At 31.7% G+C, this 14,959-nt stretch overlaps 1 protein-coding gene across 1 annotated transcript; it reads right to left on the bottom strand.

The window, feature by feature from the left end:
- Positions 1 to 299: 299 nt before the first annotated feature.
- On the bottom strand, positions 300 to 12,266 carry LOC134685525 (sodium- and chloride-dependent glycine transporter 1-like). Its single transcript, XM_063545287.1, has 13 exons — positions 11,981 to 12,266; positions 8,835 to 9,057; positions 8,443 to 8,574; positions 7,890 to 8,072; positions 7,579 to 7,666; positions 7,154 to 7,286; positions 5,824 to 6,187; positions 5,186 to 5,298; positions 4,857 to 4,994; positions 3,947 to 4,046; positions 3,282 to 3,382; positions 2,791 to 2,952; positions 300 to 2,257 (listed from the first exon to the last, which is right to left on the bottom strand). The coding sequence occupies exons 1-13, from the start codon at positions 12,107 to 12,109 to the stop codon at positions 2,036 to 2,038; spliced, it is 2,088 nt and encodes a 695-aa protein (XP_063401357.1). The 5' UTR covers positions 12,110 to 12,266; the 3' UTR covers positions 300 to 2,035.
- Positions 12,267 to 14,959: the final 2,693 nt, after the last annotated feature.

Here is a 14,959-nt window from a genome sequence, read left to right as displayed (position 1 = left end):
CAGATTGCATGTTTAAACCCTGAAGTCTTGAAATGTACTATTGCATTTTTTTTTTCTATATTTCGGTCAGTATATTTACAAAACAAAACAATAACAACAAATAAATGCACAGGAATTTCCGTTACAATATATCTCTTGTTTGTGCAGAATAACCTTGGAAGATGCTCTCCTTATTTCGCAATTGACTATAATTTTAAAGACAATTGAAATCGGTCATGAATTCGATGATTGTATAGATATACAAGGCAATGGGTTGAAATGTATAAAAGGTACAAAGCAACAAATCATTTATTTTTCACTTTATTGTAAATAACAAACTGCAAGCATTATATACAAAAATAAAAACAAGTTAACTTTTCAATAATCAAGTATTCGATAAAAACTTTTATACAAATTTGATGACTTATAACAGAAACAATATTTCTAAATGCATATTAATTTTGAGATTCAAGATAAAAATGGGGGTAAATTTTGGCAGAAAATAAAACTGCCTTTGCATCACATACATAAAACGGGATCAATTAGATTCGATCAAGAATATACCCTCTTTATGGTTCAAAAAGGATCTTGCAACCAGATTTGTCTAGTCAATCATACATCATTCCTGACAATTTTCTACCAACTGGTATATATAGTAGCAGCATACGAGATAGATACATGAAATTTTTTATCCAATTAATGACTTGGTAGTCGGAAATGGTTAACATGGTACAGGGTCCAATTAATATTATAACATAAATGTTAACCAATAAGAATTTAGAATTCTCTATCCGCTAATTCTATAAAAGGAAGATAATTTATCCTTTGATGTCCGAAATTGCTTCCTGATACACATATTATTTTTTAAATGTTGCTCTTAAAATAAATGTTACTGATATATAATAGTTATTAATAAGTTTTCTTTTCGAGAAATCCCTTTTGTCACTTGATAAAAGATTGCAACAGAAATAAAGTCCTGATATCATGTGAATATATGTTAACCACTAATTCATAGTCAGTTTTTATTATATAAAAAAATGAGAATTAACTAGACTAGGTAATTGGCAGTGTACACTAGCAAAATAGCAAAATAAACAATGCCATCAATATTAAAAAATGTCCCCCTCCCCATAAAAAATTACAACACACATTCAAACTTTGCACACCATTCATTCACTTTTTACATCTGTCTCACATTCATGTTTCAAATAATGGATACAAATTAGAATCAAACAAATCCTTCAACTTATTTACAAATATTCATCGTCTCATTTACTAATATTTATCATATCACTTTTAACAACAACTAAAAAAACGCTATTTAAAACGTATATATAAACTACTTAAATAACACGCCATAATACGTATATATGTAGAGAACACAGTATGGCAAATGAGATTGATCTATAATGAAAGTCTAAAAATGGTCATGAACAACTGTTTTGAAAGATATCTCTATAGCTAGTAATGTTAACTTTGAAAATTTGATGGATAATGTTTAATGCCAAAATGAATTTTCCTCAATCATGTCAATCAATAGGTGCATATACCCTAAACGTCTGCGATGTTTATATATAACTGTAAACTAAAATAACAGCGAACAGAAATTGTGGTAACATCTCTCAGCTTCATATTGAGGTAAAAATTTAATCATAACTGAAGAAAAAATTACAACTATACTAATCAATGAATTTTAAAAATAAATAAATTAAAAGTTTGATATTAAAACATTGTCTCTTTAGTAGTTACCCAAGTTTATTTAAACCGCAAATGATTAATTCCAATCAAATTTCGACTGTTTGTTTTACACTACAAAACCTGTATCGTGCAAAATATCACATATTAATTTTACGGACAGATCACTTTAGTTTGACCATGGAAGTATTATATTTTACTTCCATGGTTTGACGGCCTCAGTGCTGTATGCAGACACTGTCAGTACTATAGTTAGATAGTGTTAATACACTATCCAATCACGATCTATACCTCCGTATGTCCGGATGGTATCTGAAATACCCGAATAACCGTTTTACGTCCATTCTAATTCAAACTGTCATCAAACATCAGATTCACTTAAGTTTTTGCTCCTTATCAAGTTCATGGTCGACGATGCCGGGGAACACTCGGTTACTGTTGTTGCATTACTTCCCATTAATCTGGCAAATGCTGGGTTTGATAGTCGTTTATCTACACTGTTTTCTACATCGGCATATTGCCTCTGTTTACTTTTACTGATTGGTCCCCATGATGGTAAAGGTTTTACACCCATCTTCATCAACTGTAACATAATAAAATGCTGTTTTACTATTTTGGCATTATGGAAACTAATTATGGGAGCGATTCGGTGCTTATGAGATAAGATACAGGCGAAGCATATTATCATTGACATATTACAGGTTACAATCTGCAATACTTTTAGAAAGTAATGTATGTTTTGAGTATTTTAAATAATCCTTCCTTTAGATATATTGTATGATTTGAGTGCTTTACAGTAACGATTCTATAAATGATATCGAGTAATATTGGCCGCATGGACAGAATCAATTGTATTTACTCTGAAAAAGTATTTGGTGATACCAATACTAAATGTGATTAAATTTTAAACGATGAACTATTTCGTAACGTGTGTGTAGATTTTATTATGTAGAAATGTTAGTCATGCCAAAGAACAAACAATCAAGCAGTTTTAAGTCATGGTATGTTTTATTTTGCTGATTGTAGTACATTTTTGTACTTCCTCAAATCCTCCAATTCGACAATATTTATAAAGGAATCATGGTATATTTTTTGTTTGTTGATTGTAATACTAACCTCAAATCCTCCAATTCTACAGTATTTATAAAGGAACCATGCTGGTATAACAACTATAGGGAACATAGCAATCAACCATCCTAAACTCTTGGCCCATTCAGGATACAGAACATCATCAAGATCAGGTTCTTTGTACATAGCAATGTTCATAATTATAGTTATCTGCAAAACAGTAGGAAATGCAATTATAAAAGTGTTATCAAATTTGTACACATAGAAATCCGATCTTTAATATTCATTTATTTACAGTATCAAGTCTTTAAAACCATTGCATCATTTTACATTAAAAATAATGGAAATAAAAAAAAAATATTTACAATAACAAAAGCTTATTATTTTATATATGTCATATATGTACCTCTATTCTTTTTTACTAACAAAAACGCTTAACACAGTTTTTACATTATCTAAAAATTTATAATTATTAAAGCAGTTTTTATTTTACTTTGATTATAAGGTATCATTATAAAATGAAAAACCACACGACTTACAGCAATGACTAATGCAGATCCATATTTCCAACATATAAACCAGTATTTACCAGGTTGATGGCCAAGCATCATGTGTATATTGTCTGCAAACTTGCTGTAACCTAGAGGTAGTAATAAAAAAGGGTATCAAACCTTTGTATCAATGGTAATAGAAAGCGATATAAACCTTTGTATTTGAAAGTAATAGAAAGCGATATAAAGCTTTTTGTCAATAGTTATAGAAACGGGTATTAGACTTGTCTCAGTTGTTATAAAAAGAACTATCAAACTTTGTGTCAAAATAAGTTCATGCTAAATATTATGAAATATACGAAAGCCATACAACACTAAATATAAAAAATAAGATGTGGTTTGATTGCCAATGAGACAACACTAAGTTCAAGAAGGAATTCCTCTTTCTTCATTTGCAGATGATCATTAGTCATGGATAACTTGTTAGAAATTATTAAATGAGAACTGCAGAACAAAATATAAACACAAAAAATCTAAAGATTGCAATAGACATATGATCTGTATTTAACCTTGAAGCAGCCATGATACCAATTTCTTTTCTTGATCGAAAATCAACAGGTTGTCTTACAAAATTTGGCTCATGTGATTTTCTATTTTTAGTTTTGAATCAACAAGATGCCTTCATTACCATATTGCTGTATATATGTACGTACCGTAGACCCAATTGATAGTGATCAGTTCCACCAGACCAACAACTAGCAGGGGGAACCCGCCTACACTGTAATCTACCAGATTCAACAAGAATATACCACCCTGAAATATCAAACACAATAATGACATTATTTCAAAGTGCATAATACTAAGTATCCTATATCTCTGATCTGAAGTACAAAAAAACTAACATACCATCCTTATTATTATTACACATCAACAACATCATTATATTTTATTTGTTGTTGACTAGTGTAGATAATTTTTTGCCATTAAAAAGATACAAGCTATGACTTGTATGATGGACCGACAACATATTAAACCATTACAGAGAAAACGTTTTAACTGTTCAAAAGAAATGGAACAAATCATCCTTTAAGTTTGATTATTATTTTATTTTTTTATGTATAATTCAGTGGTTATCATTATTGGAAAGTACGAAATCAACATAAAAAAGAATCAAGAACTTGTCATCACTTAAAAAGGTTTGGTACTATCAACAGCATTATCTGCTTTTCCGTGGTACGTTTTATATCCGTAAACACGCAATTAAATTACCACTTAAAATGTATTGTCTAATTAATAATTAAACAATATAGATTGTACAATTAGTTTATCTGTCTCCAGTGAATGGTTGAATCGTGATTCCTTTGATATATGGTTTATCAACATAAAAATTATATCGGTAATATACATACCAATCAATTACAGAACATAGATATTCATTCAATATGTCCATGGAAATGAATAGGATTATTAAGTTCGACCACGTTTGTTCACTTTTGGTCAACGAATGAACTTTCACCAATTGCATTTTTAAACATTATGTAAAAGAACCTCACTTTGATTTTTTTACCGTTATTAAAGTTATTTGACTAATGAGTACACACGTTTATTAAAACAAATACTTACATTACATATCATTGGAAGTCCCAGTAAAAATGCAACAGAGCAAAAGGTTGCACGGAAAGCAATGTTGTATTTCCTTTCTTTTCTCAAAATGGGGAATTCGTCTCCTATTGCACTCAGTACGCACTCAATAATTGAAAACTGTAAAAACAAAGGATGTTTCTATATTTACATATTTAGAACCTAAAAACAAAAACAAAAAATGAGAATACTGCTTATGCTGTCTTCATTTTTCACGAATCATTAAAATTTAATTTCAGATAGTCTGATTTAAATCAATATGGAGAAAGAAGTTTCAGCTGATCACAATTGATGAAATGACGAAAACTTACCTCTGAACCAAAGCCAAGAGTGGCCATCATGATGAAGAAAAACACTGCCCACATTGGTGACACAGGCATTCGGGAGAGTGCTTCTGGATAAACAACAAAGGCCAATCCAGGTCCTATAAATCAGAATACTTAAACGTTAGAATATTTAATACCAATCCCAATATCTGTATCAGGAAAATGACCAGAGAATCTGTAGGAGCTGAAATGATTTATGAACCTTTCTTGTGTTTTTTCGATGGAGACTGACCAACAAAGTTATAGGCCATATTTATATTTGAATCTGTATGATAGTACTTCATTCAATGATTGTTTTTTTCAAATATTTTTTATAAATATGAAAGTGCATTGTTAAAATCAATCTAATATGATTAACATATTTTAAATACTGAACACCAACTTATTTTCGCGAGCGATTTATTTTCGCGACTTTCGCGAGTAGAAAAATAACGCGAAAATAAATCGTCGCGAATATGTTAACCTTGTATCTTTCCTTATTAAACTTCATCAAGTAAACTAGAAAATCGCGAAATTAAATAGCCGCGAAGTGGTCAAGAAAGGGTAAAACGCGAAATAAAGTATCCGCGAAAATAAGTTGGTTTACAGTAACACGGTACTCTATCTTTACAAATTACACCTACCATCATCAGCAACGTCCGCTATTCCTACTCCTTTCTCTAAGGCCATGAAACCAAGAACGGAAAAGATGACGAGGCCGGCAAAAATACTTGTACCACAGTTGATAAGGCAGACAATTAATGAATCTCGATAACAGTTGTTGTCAAATTTGTTGTAGCTTGCCATAGCAATTAATCCTCCTGAGCAGGCACTCAGTGAGTAGAAGATCTGTGTTGCAGCATCACTCCAGACACGTGGGTCTAGCAGACGTTCGAAGTCGGGTTTCAAATAGTATGCAATCCCAGTACCTGCTCCTGGTAATGTTACACCCCGGATAAACAAAACTGTCAGCATGATATAGGGGAATATGGCAGTGAAATATACAACCTAAAAAATAAAATAATGGTTAAAATTCTGATAAATTTTATTGACGACATGTCTTAAGTGTTTTAAGTCGGTGAGTGTTTGTTTGTGTGGGATGTGATATCCCTCATTACTTTGTGCATGCTGTTACATTATTTTGTTTTTGAATGTAAATATAAAATATTTATTTGAATAAAATCATGTCAACAATATATTGTTTACTAATAATACGCCATATTTATCGTGTTTTTTGTGTGTGTGATCAAATATTTATCATAGGAAATAAAGTTAATTACCAAGAAGTAGATTTATCAAAACAGGATACGGACACCACTTGATAATATCCGGCTTCTGAGCAACACATGTTACTTCTAAAACGTATTTACATTTTATATCTCTTTCAATGTCGATTTTACATGTATTTAGGTCTAATATTTAGAACGGCACGCACGATATATATACATTCAACTCGTTTTCGATCTTGTCTTCAATAATTGGTATTTTTTTCTAATCATGGAAACCAATCATTTTTATGAATCATTTTATGATTATTGAATTGAATATGTTAAACTTAATAAATTATGCATCATTTACTACTATAAAAAGCGGTGGTTAAAAAAAAAACCCTGAACAAACGGCTGAAGACTAGTTATCGAAAAAAAAAACCCGGTTAATTCGCATTTTTCTATGGTACACACTAGTGCAATTTACGAAAAAAAAATTAATAGCCTACCGTTGTCCCTATTACTGCTTATCATGCTTATGGACTGTAGAGTTTTTTTTATGAGAAAGCGCAAGCGTTTCTTACTAATAAACTTGTGTGTATTGTAAAGTATTACTTGTTAAAGACACAATGGGTCCAGTATTCTTATAACTATTGCATTAATTAGTGTGCACAAAACGGAAAGGTGCATAATACATTGCAAAAGACTGTATGCAATACCGTAATTAGCATAAGTCATAAAAAAAAACAAATCATGTGGAACATACCTTTCCTAAAGACTTGATTCCTTTCATTAAGACTAAGAACACCAGGAGCCAAGCAATAAACAGAGATAATGCTAAATGCCACTGTATGGTTCCAAACTCGTCTATAGAATCATTCTGTGCAAGTACATTAAACCTGCAATGAAAATCAGGATACTATGATAATATCCATGTACTGTATGGTAGATTAATAAAACCTACAACATTTTAGATATACAATATGAATAGGCACCTGTCTCTTATTTGGTTTACCTACATACGTAAATATATCCGTGCTATATCAAGTATGTAGGTAATTAGATTTTTTTTAGAGACAAATACCAGGTGAGTATTTGAAATTTTGTGTGGTCAACTCTGCAGCAATATGCAAGAATCTGAATAAAACACACGGCAGCAGATTTGACCAAATTAACTGATTATGATTATACCTGTAGTATTCCTCGCTTGGAGTTCTGGTGAAGTTGAGCTGGGGGGAACTCGTAGTAGTAGTCTCGAGAGTTGCATTGAATAGTGATTCTGTAAACAAAAAGAACTCAAAGTAAGTTCCAAGATAATCAGCACAATTGTGTAACTAATGCTTATGTGGTGTATGCATTTGGGTGTGTATGAGTCAAAACAAAATACCGGTATGTTAATTATGTATTCAAAACTTCAAGTCATGCACATGTAATACATTTTCATATTTCAATATCATTTCTGATAGCTTTAAATAGCGTTTTTATAATGAAAAGATACATACCATTTTTCTTAAATTCAGAGTCGGTTGGAATAAGGCAGTGCTTGGTGTTCCAATCATTGTTGCACGTTGTCCATGGTAACACGGAAGTAAAAGATGAGTAAAGATAATACAGAACGTGTGCTATAACAACGTTGTAATATAATCCAATTAACCATGACACTATCACCATAGCATAGCCAAGACCTGAAAGAAAAAGCAAGTTAATAGATTTATTTTTCTTAAATAATCTGAACTCGAAATGAAGCTTCGAAATGAAGATACTTGTAAGAAACACGAACATTTCATTTTTTGGCTCATTTTGTATTTTTCAAAATTCTAAAACTATTGTCTAAACATGTTCTACATTTTGTACTACAATGCATATGATTAAGTGGTGACTTAAAGTATTATTAAAAATAACAAAAACTGTATATTATCAGAAAACGTTCAACTCAAATCAACCATTTGAGGGGGGACCCAGTTAAAATAATTGATTCGTCAAATAAAAACGTACGTATATATAGAAACATCGCACGCTACTGGTGTAACTTTGGTGAAATCACGTCTAACATACCTTTCATTAGAGGGTTAAGTCTCCATATTGTTATAGGGCCAAGACTAGCGTACTGTCCTAGCGCCAGCTCCATGTAGAACAACGGTAAACCAACTACAGCTAACATGATGCAGTAAGGCAACAAAAACGCACCTGAAAAAATATGTGAACTGAGAATGAAAACGGGGAATGCGTCAAAGGGACAACAAGATTTTATTTACATCGAAAATGAACCAACAACTGGAATAAATTTTCATACTCTATTTTGGCACACGTCCTATTCATGACAGTGCGCTTAAAGTCGTTATAAAAAATGAAATTTGATTCATTCTCTTTTACTCATTCAGAATTTGTTTCTTTCTTTGGTAAACAATTCAGCAATTATTTTTGAATTTAATGATTCAAACACCCACCTCCACCGTTTTTGTAGCAGAGGTATGGAAATCTCCAGACATTTCCAAGTCCGACGGCATATCCAATCATTGTTAACATAAATTCTAATTTGCCACCCCATGCTGCTCTTTCTTGGCATTCTTCCAGTTTTGCATTGAAATCTGCACTTCCATCACTTCCCATAGAACTAAATGAACTGGATGCATCGTCTCTGTTTTGTGGGTTCGTGACATGTAGTTCTTTCTGAAATTACAAAAACAAAATCAAAATACTTGTAAATGTATATGGATGACCATGTTTAAACATTTATTATAACAGCCGATATGACAATTACCACCAGAGACCAAATAACGTATAGAAGTTAACAATTATAGGTAACCGTACGTCCTTCAACAATGATCAAAGCATATCACCACATAGTAACCTATAAAAGGGCACGAAATGACAAATGTAAAACGATTCAACTAGAAAATGAATGGTCTGATTTATGTTAAAGAAAATAATCGAAAAACAAATATTATATACACCAACAAACTACAACCACTGAACTAAATGGCTCCTGACTTTGGGCAAGCACATACAGAATATGGTGGGTTAGAACTAGTTTGCTCTCGCCTAACCCTACACCTAACATTTGGCAGTCGTGTAAAAGTACATAAGACTACATAAATGTAAAAAGATAAGTTAAAAAGGGATTTAAGCTCCATGTCTGGTTTAATAAAGAACAGTTTCAAATCAAGAAACAGGTCACCGGCAAATGTCATAAAATGACCCGAGTAACGTAGCTTTGAACCTCACTGAAACCCGTCATTTAAAAAAAAAGCTCCACCTTTAATTATTTTAAAATCAGTATTTAAATGTAATATGTGTTACTTTCGTTTGATGTGATTAGTTTTCGTCTATATAGTGTAGTTAAGCAAATCGTTGTCACATAACCGTATTCCCACATCTCTTTGATTTTATTCATTACCAAGGAATATTTTGATCAAAGTCTTATTTGTTCACTTGAAAAATGTTTCGGTTAAAAGATTATTTATTATATAACTCTACGTAATTCTTTATATCAAACATTTCAATCCCACATTTATTTATTTATGGCTTTCGCATACCGTGAAAGATGTTATTGTTTGTAATCAAATAAAGTCACATTTGGACAAAAGACTTATTTATTAATTTTATGACGCTGGACAAAAGACTTATTTATTAATTTTATGACGCATTGATCGTTAAATGGTCAGTGTTGACCATATCAAATATTTGCGTAGAGAAAAGTGACAGTTTGCTTTTAATAATACCGACGTCCTTTTGCTGAACCAGGAATTGGTCAGTATTGAGTTATTAAATTATAATCAGATCTAGAGGTAAAAGAGGGGGGTAGCAAACCTGCAATTAAAGAACTAAAACAATTGTCTCATAATGAGAAGACACAACGTTACGTCTTATGTGGCTGTCTCTCTCACTTACAAATCAGATCATGGTACGAAACATGTAAAGTTCATTTTTATGGTGTGGAAACTAAAGAAGAAAATTTGTTGTTAAAGTCACACATTATCACCTTCAGATTGATTTGTAAAGACAACATGAATGCATTTCCCAGTCAACTAGATTTCTTTTCAAGGCGTTAATTTGCTATAAAATATCGATTCTATAAGATGATACAATCGTAAAACAGATTACTGATTTGTACATGTTTTATCTGGTATAAAGCAGTCAAACTTAGGGTATGCTAGAACTATCTGGATTTCTCACAAATCAATATTAAGTATTCAGATCGGTTTGTAACTGATAAAAATCTAATCAACAAAAACAATAGCTAATTATCACTCAAAAATGTACCAAAGCAGGAATATGTTTCAAATCAGCTATATCTAACTAATTATGAAACTTCCTATTGATTATTTACAAAATACGTCATCATTCAGGAATCTTGTGGAAAAGTCTGGTTACCATGGCAAAACACATAGCATGTGCTATATTTGACGATGCAAAGAGCACTGATGTACAGAAATAGAAACAAAACAAAAACATACTTTAGCCAATATCCACTCTGTAACACTCAAAAAACAAATTATTCGGTAAAAATTGGCCAACGTTCAAAAATATGAGGTTTTAAGTACGAATCAAATAATACCGCGAAAAAAACATGTTATGTAAGTAACAACATGGAGAATTTCTGAATTGGGATCACTACAGAAGGAACAAATTATTAATGTAATTGTACCATGGGGAGTCCCATATGTTATGTGTTTTCACCCTTGGGTTTCCAACAATCCCCTCCCCATGTGGTCGCATATGTTCATCCTCAATCCTTTGTTGACATTAGATAAGAGACTTGTGGTACTACAATGCAATTTATCTTGCAGGATATGATACGAAAAAAAAGAGTGATAAATTGTTCATATACCCTTTACGTTGTTTGTCGTCAATTGATTTATACAAATAGTAAATAGTAAATATAGTTTCGGTGACATCATATGGATCACTTGTTAACTTAAAACATGTTTAAAAGGAGCAGCTAAAATAAACACAATAAACGACTATTTAAAGTTTTTGTGAATTGTAAAATTGCGCCTGACGTAAAATGTATATGCGTCATTATAATTAATTATTTAAATCATTATATTTTTCCGCATTTATAAAATTTTGAAGTATTGCTTCCTCTCAGATTTTGTATTATGACTTCCTTCTTAGCGCCATGTGGTTTTATTTGTATACAGATAGCAAATATTTACAATTGAATGTACGAGAGAGCACATACACCCCTTTTTGATACATCTATAAATCTTTTTTCATATCCATTTATCTATATTTAATACTGCGCGTTTGTAGCCGAAAATAACAAAGTATAACATTAACAGTTACACATCATAAATAAAACCATCGAACGACTATTGTAATAACTATAAGATATTAAAACAATTTTTAGGGTTAGTTTTTTTTTTTCAATATCTGTTTAAACCTACGGTTATTATTATTAATGTTGACATAATATACAAAACGGTAAAGTAAATTTTTAAAGTCATTGGTTTTAAAAGAATTAAAAAAAAAAAAAACTCAGCTAGATATTATTAAATATTTTATAAACATGAATTCGCGCATAGTAATTAATTTAGAGAACTAACTAGAAAAGGAACCCGCAATTTCATAAATAAATCTTTCTACTTACAACTTCAACAACTTGAACGCCTGGGAAGAGATACTGGACATTTTCTCCGCCATCAGTAATTCCATCCTCCATATCAGAAACCGGTAAAAATCCAGACTCTGAATCAACAGCTTTTGTGTCTCTCATCATTTTAATTTTGACGATCTTATTTCTATTGTTTCTTTAATTTCACAACACGCGGAATAAATTTGATATGTTACTTCTTTGCTTCCTATTTTAAGTATGAAAATAAACAATTGAAGTTGTGTGTAATTTGTAGTAAAGTTAATTATTCATGGACATGCGTCATGGAATTATTTCCCAGGTTTTCATTGATAAAAGGAGTCACGTGGTGACAGGGTCACGGAGGGTAAAGCTACTGTTAGTAAACATTGCTACCGCTCCTATATGATCTAGGGCGCGTAAAAATGTTTTAATATAATATGTTATATGGGAAGTAGGTCGGTTAAAATAAGACTTATGATCACTTACAGTAAATATTTCTTAGAATGCACTTTACCATTTAATGTAAACAACCAACATGATATTTCGGAAATCTTGTGTAAATCGAACATAATTGTAAACATTTCGAAATATTCATAAACATATAAAATTTCTGTTTACATGTATATATCTGTTTTAATCGGTAACGTATTTTATCCATACGTATTTTAAAGTATTGTTAGCTCACCTGGCCCGAAGGGCCAAGTGAGCTTTTCTCATCACTTTGCGTCCGGCGTCCGTCGTCGTCGTCCGTCGTCGTCGTCGTCCTGCGTCCGGCGTTAACTTTTACAAAAATCTTCTCCTCTGAAACTACTGGGCCAAATTAAACCAAACTTGGCCACAATCATCATTGGGGTATCTAGTTTAAAAATTGTGTCCGGTGACCCGGTCAACCAACCAAGATGGCCGCCATGGCTAAAAATAGAACATAGGGGTAAAATGCAGTTTTTGGCTTATAACTCAAAAACCAAAGCATTTAGAGCAATTCTGACATGGGGTAAAATTGTTTATAAGGTCAAGATCTATCTGCTCTGAAAATTTTAGATGAATCGAACAACCTGTTGTTGGGTTGCTACCCCTAAATTGGTAATTTTAAGGAAATTTTGCTGTTTTTGGTTATTATCTTGAATAATATTATAGATAGAGATAAACTGTAAACAGCAATAATGTTCAGCAAAATAAGATTTACAAATAAGTCAACATGACCGAAATGGTCAAATGACCCCTTTAGGAGTTATTGCCCTTTATAGTCAATTTTTAACCATTTTTCGTAAATCTGATTTATCTTTTACAAAAATCTTCTCCTCTGAAACTACTGGGCCAAATTTAACCAAACTTGGCCACAATCATCAGTTGGGTATCTAGTTTAAAAATTGTGTCCGTTGACCCGTCAAACCAACCAAGATGGCGACCATGGCTAAAAATAGAACATGGGGTAAAATGCAGTTTTTGGCTTTTAACTCAAAAACAAAAGCATTAAGAGCAAAACTGGCATGGGGTTAAATTGTTTATCATGTCAAGATCTATCTGCCCTGAAAATTTCAGACAAATTGATAGTCAATTTTTAACAATTTTCATAAAATTTGTAAATTTTTACTAACACTTTCAACTGAAACTACTGGGCCAATCATTAAAGATGGTGATATATGTACGAGCAAGAATGTTCAGTAAAGTTAGATCTACAAGCACATCACCATCACCAAAACACAATTTTGTCACGAATCCATCTGTGTCCTTTGTTGAATATTCACATATACCAAGGTGAGCGACACAGGCTCTTTAGAGCCTCTAGTTTTAACAGCAAGCACCCACTAATTTTGTGAATTAATTCACCCCTGCCCCCTCTGTTGATTCTTTTAATCATCAAGTTCCCCGCGAATATATCCAGAGCATCAAGTAAACCGTTTCTATACTTGTAAAATTATACGCGTATGAAGAGACAATAAATGGAATATAATAATCAAACGAATGTGTCGAACTTTGCCGATAGTTTTTATCGACAAAAATATTAAACAAATAGTTGACAGGTGAATCGATCTATAAATAAATGTTTCAGGTCAAATGAATATTTATTGGAACGAATCGATCGGTGTTATTTTCCAACACGGATAAAATTTCCATCATAAAAGGTATTACCATAACTCTAGTATCTCTTTGAAAGTTCTTTCAAATTAAGAATTTCGAAATGATTTCAAACGTCACAATATATGCTTTGTTAGTCTTATAGGCTTTAGCATGGAAGTATTTTGTTTATACAATATATTCATCTTAGCAATAGGCAAAATAAACTTTCAATATTTGAAAGTTGACAGTAAAATGTAGTCCTAGTTTCTGACCAGATTTTCTTTTCATTTGTTCGTATAAAATATATATACATGGAATGTCAGTATCAGATGATGTTGAATTTCTTTTTTAAAATCATTGACCCCCCCCCCCCCCATTTTATATACTAATTTAATTTTGATATCCCTTGCCGGTTGAGTTCACAAAAGAAAATCAACCGAGGAAGATACTTCCATACTAACACCTTAATGAGCCAAATGTAATATTTTTAGTTAGAAGAAATCATATAATGGAAGCTGGGAAATCCTAGTATTTACAGTAGAAAAAGACCCTATAATACTGAAAAAGATAGCATAAATGTTCGATTTAGGTGAACTGAAATTTATGAAATACGCAAAAAAGTAATCTTTCAAAAATACTTTTTAATTGAAATCACCTAACATAAATTTTAATATGAAATAATTACGATGTGAAAGGACTAATGACGGTTTAGATATGTGACGCTTAAATGTGGAATTTTCACTGAAATGTCAAATGCCTGATTTGGTAAGAAAGTTTTATCTGCGTGGTATCCAGTTGTTATAGGTCAAAAATGGACCCAAACTGTGTATAAAGTGCTGCTCTCAGATAAAATTTTGATTTAAGCACCATGGTATTGTGACAGATATTAATTAAGAATATATACGAGGGTAAGAATGGGGTACCCCACATGAC

The sequence above is a fragment of the Mytilus trossulus genome, chromosome 9 (assembly GCF_036588685.1).
Source record: "Mytilus trossulus isolate FHL-02 chromosome 9, PNRI_Mtr1.1.1.hap1, whole genome shotgun sequence".
NCBI lineage: Eukaryota > Metazoa > Mollusca > Bivalvia > Mytilida > Mytilidae > Mytilus > Mytilus trossulus.
This window is presented reverse-complemented; position numbering and strand designations above follow the sequence as displayed.

Bases quoted from the DNA above. Each gene is read 5' to 3' on its own strand.
- LOC134685525 (XM_063545287.1), bottom strand. From the start codon at position 12,109: ATGATGAGAGACACAAAAGCTGTTGATTCAGAGTCTGGATTTTTACCG. The intron at 9,058-11,980 runs GTAAGTAGAAAG...TTGTAATTTCAG, and splicing joins GCGTTCAAGTTGTTGAAGTT to AAAGAACTACATGTCACGAA. The intron at 8,073-8,442 runs GTATGTTAGACG...TTTTTCTTTCAG, and splicing joins ACTTAACCCTCTAATGAAAG to GTCTTGGCTATGCTATGGTG.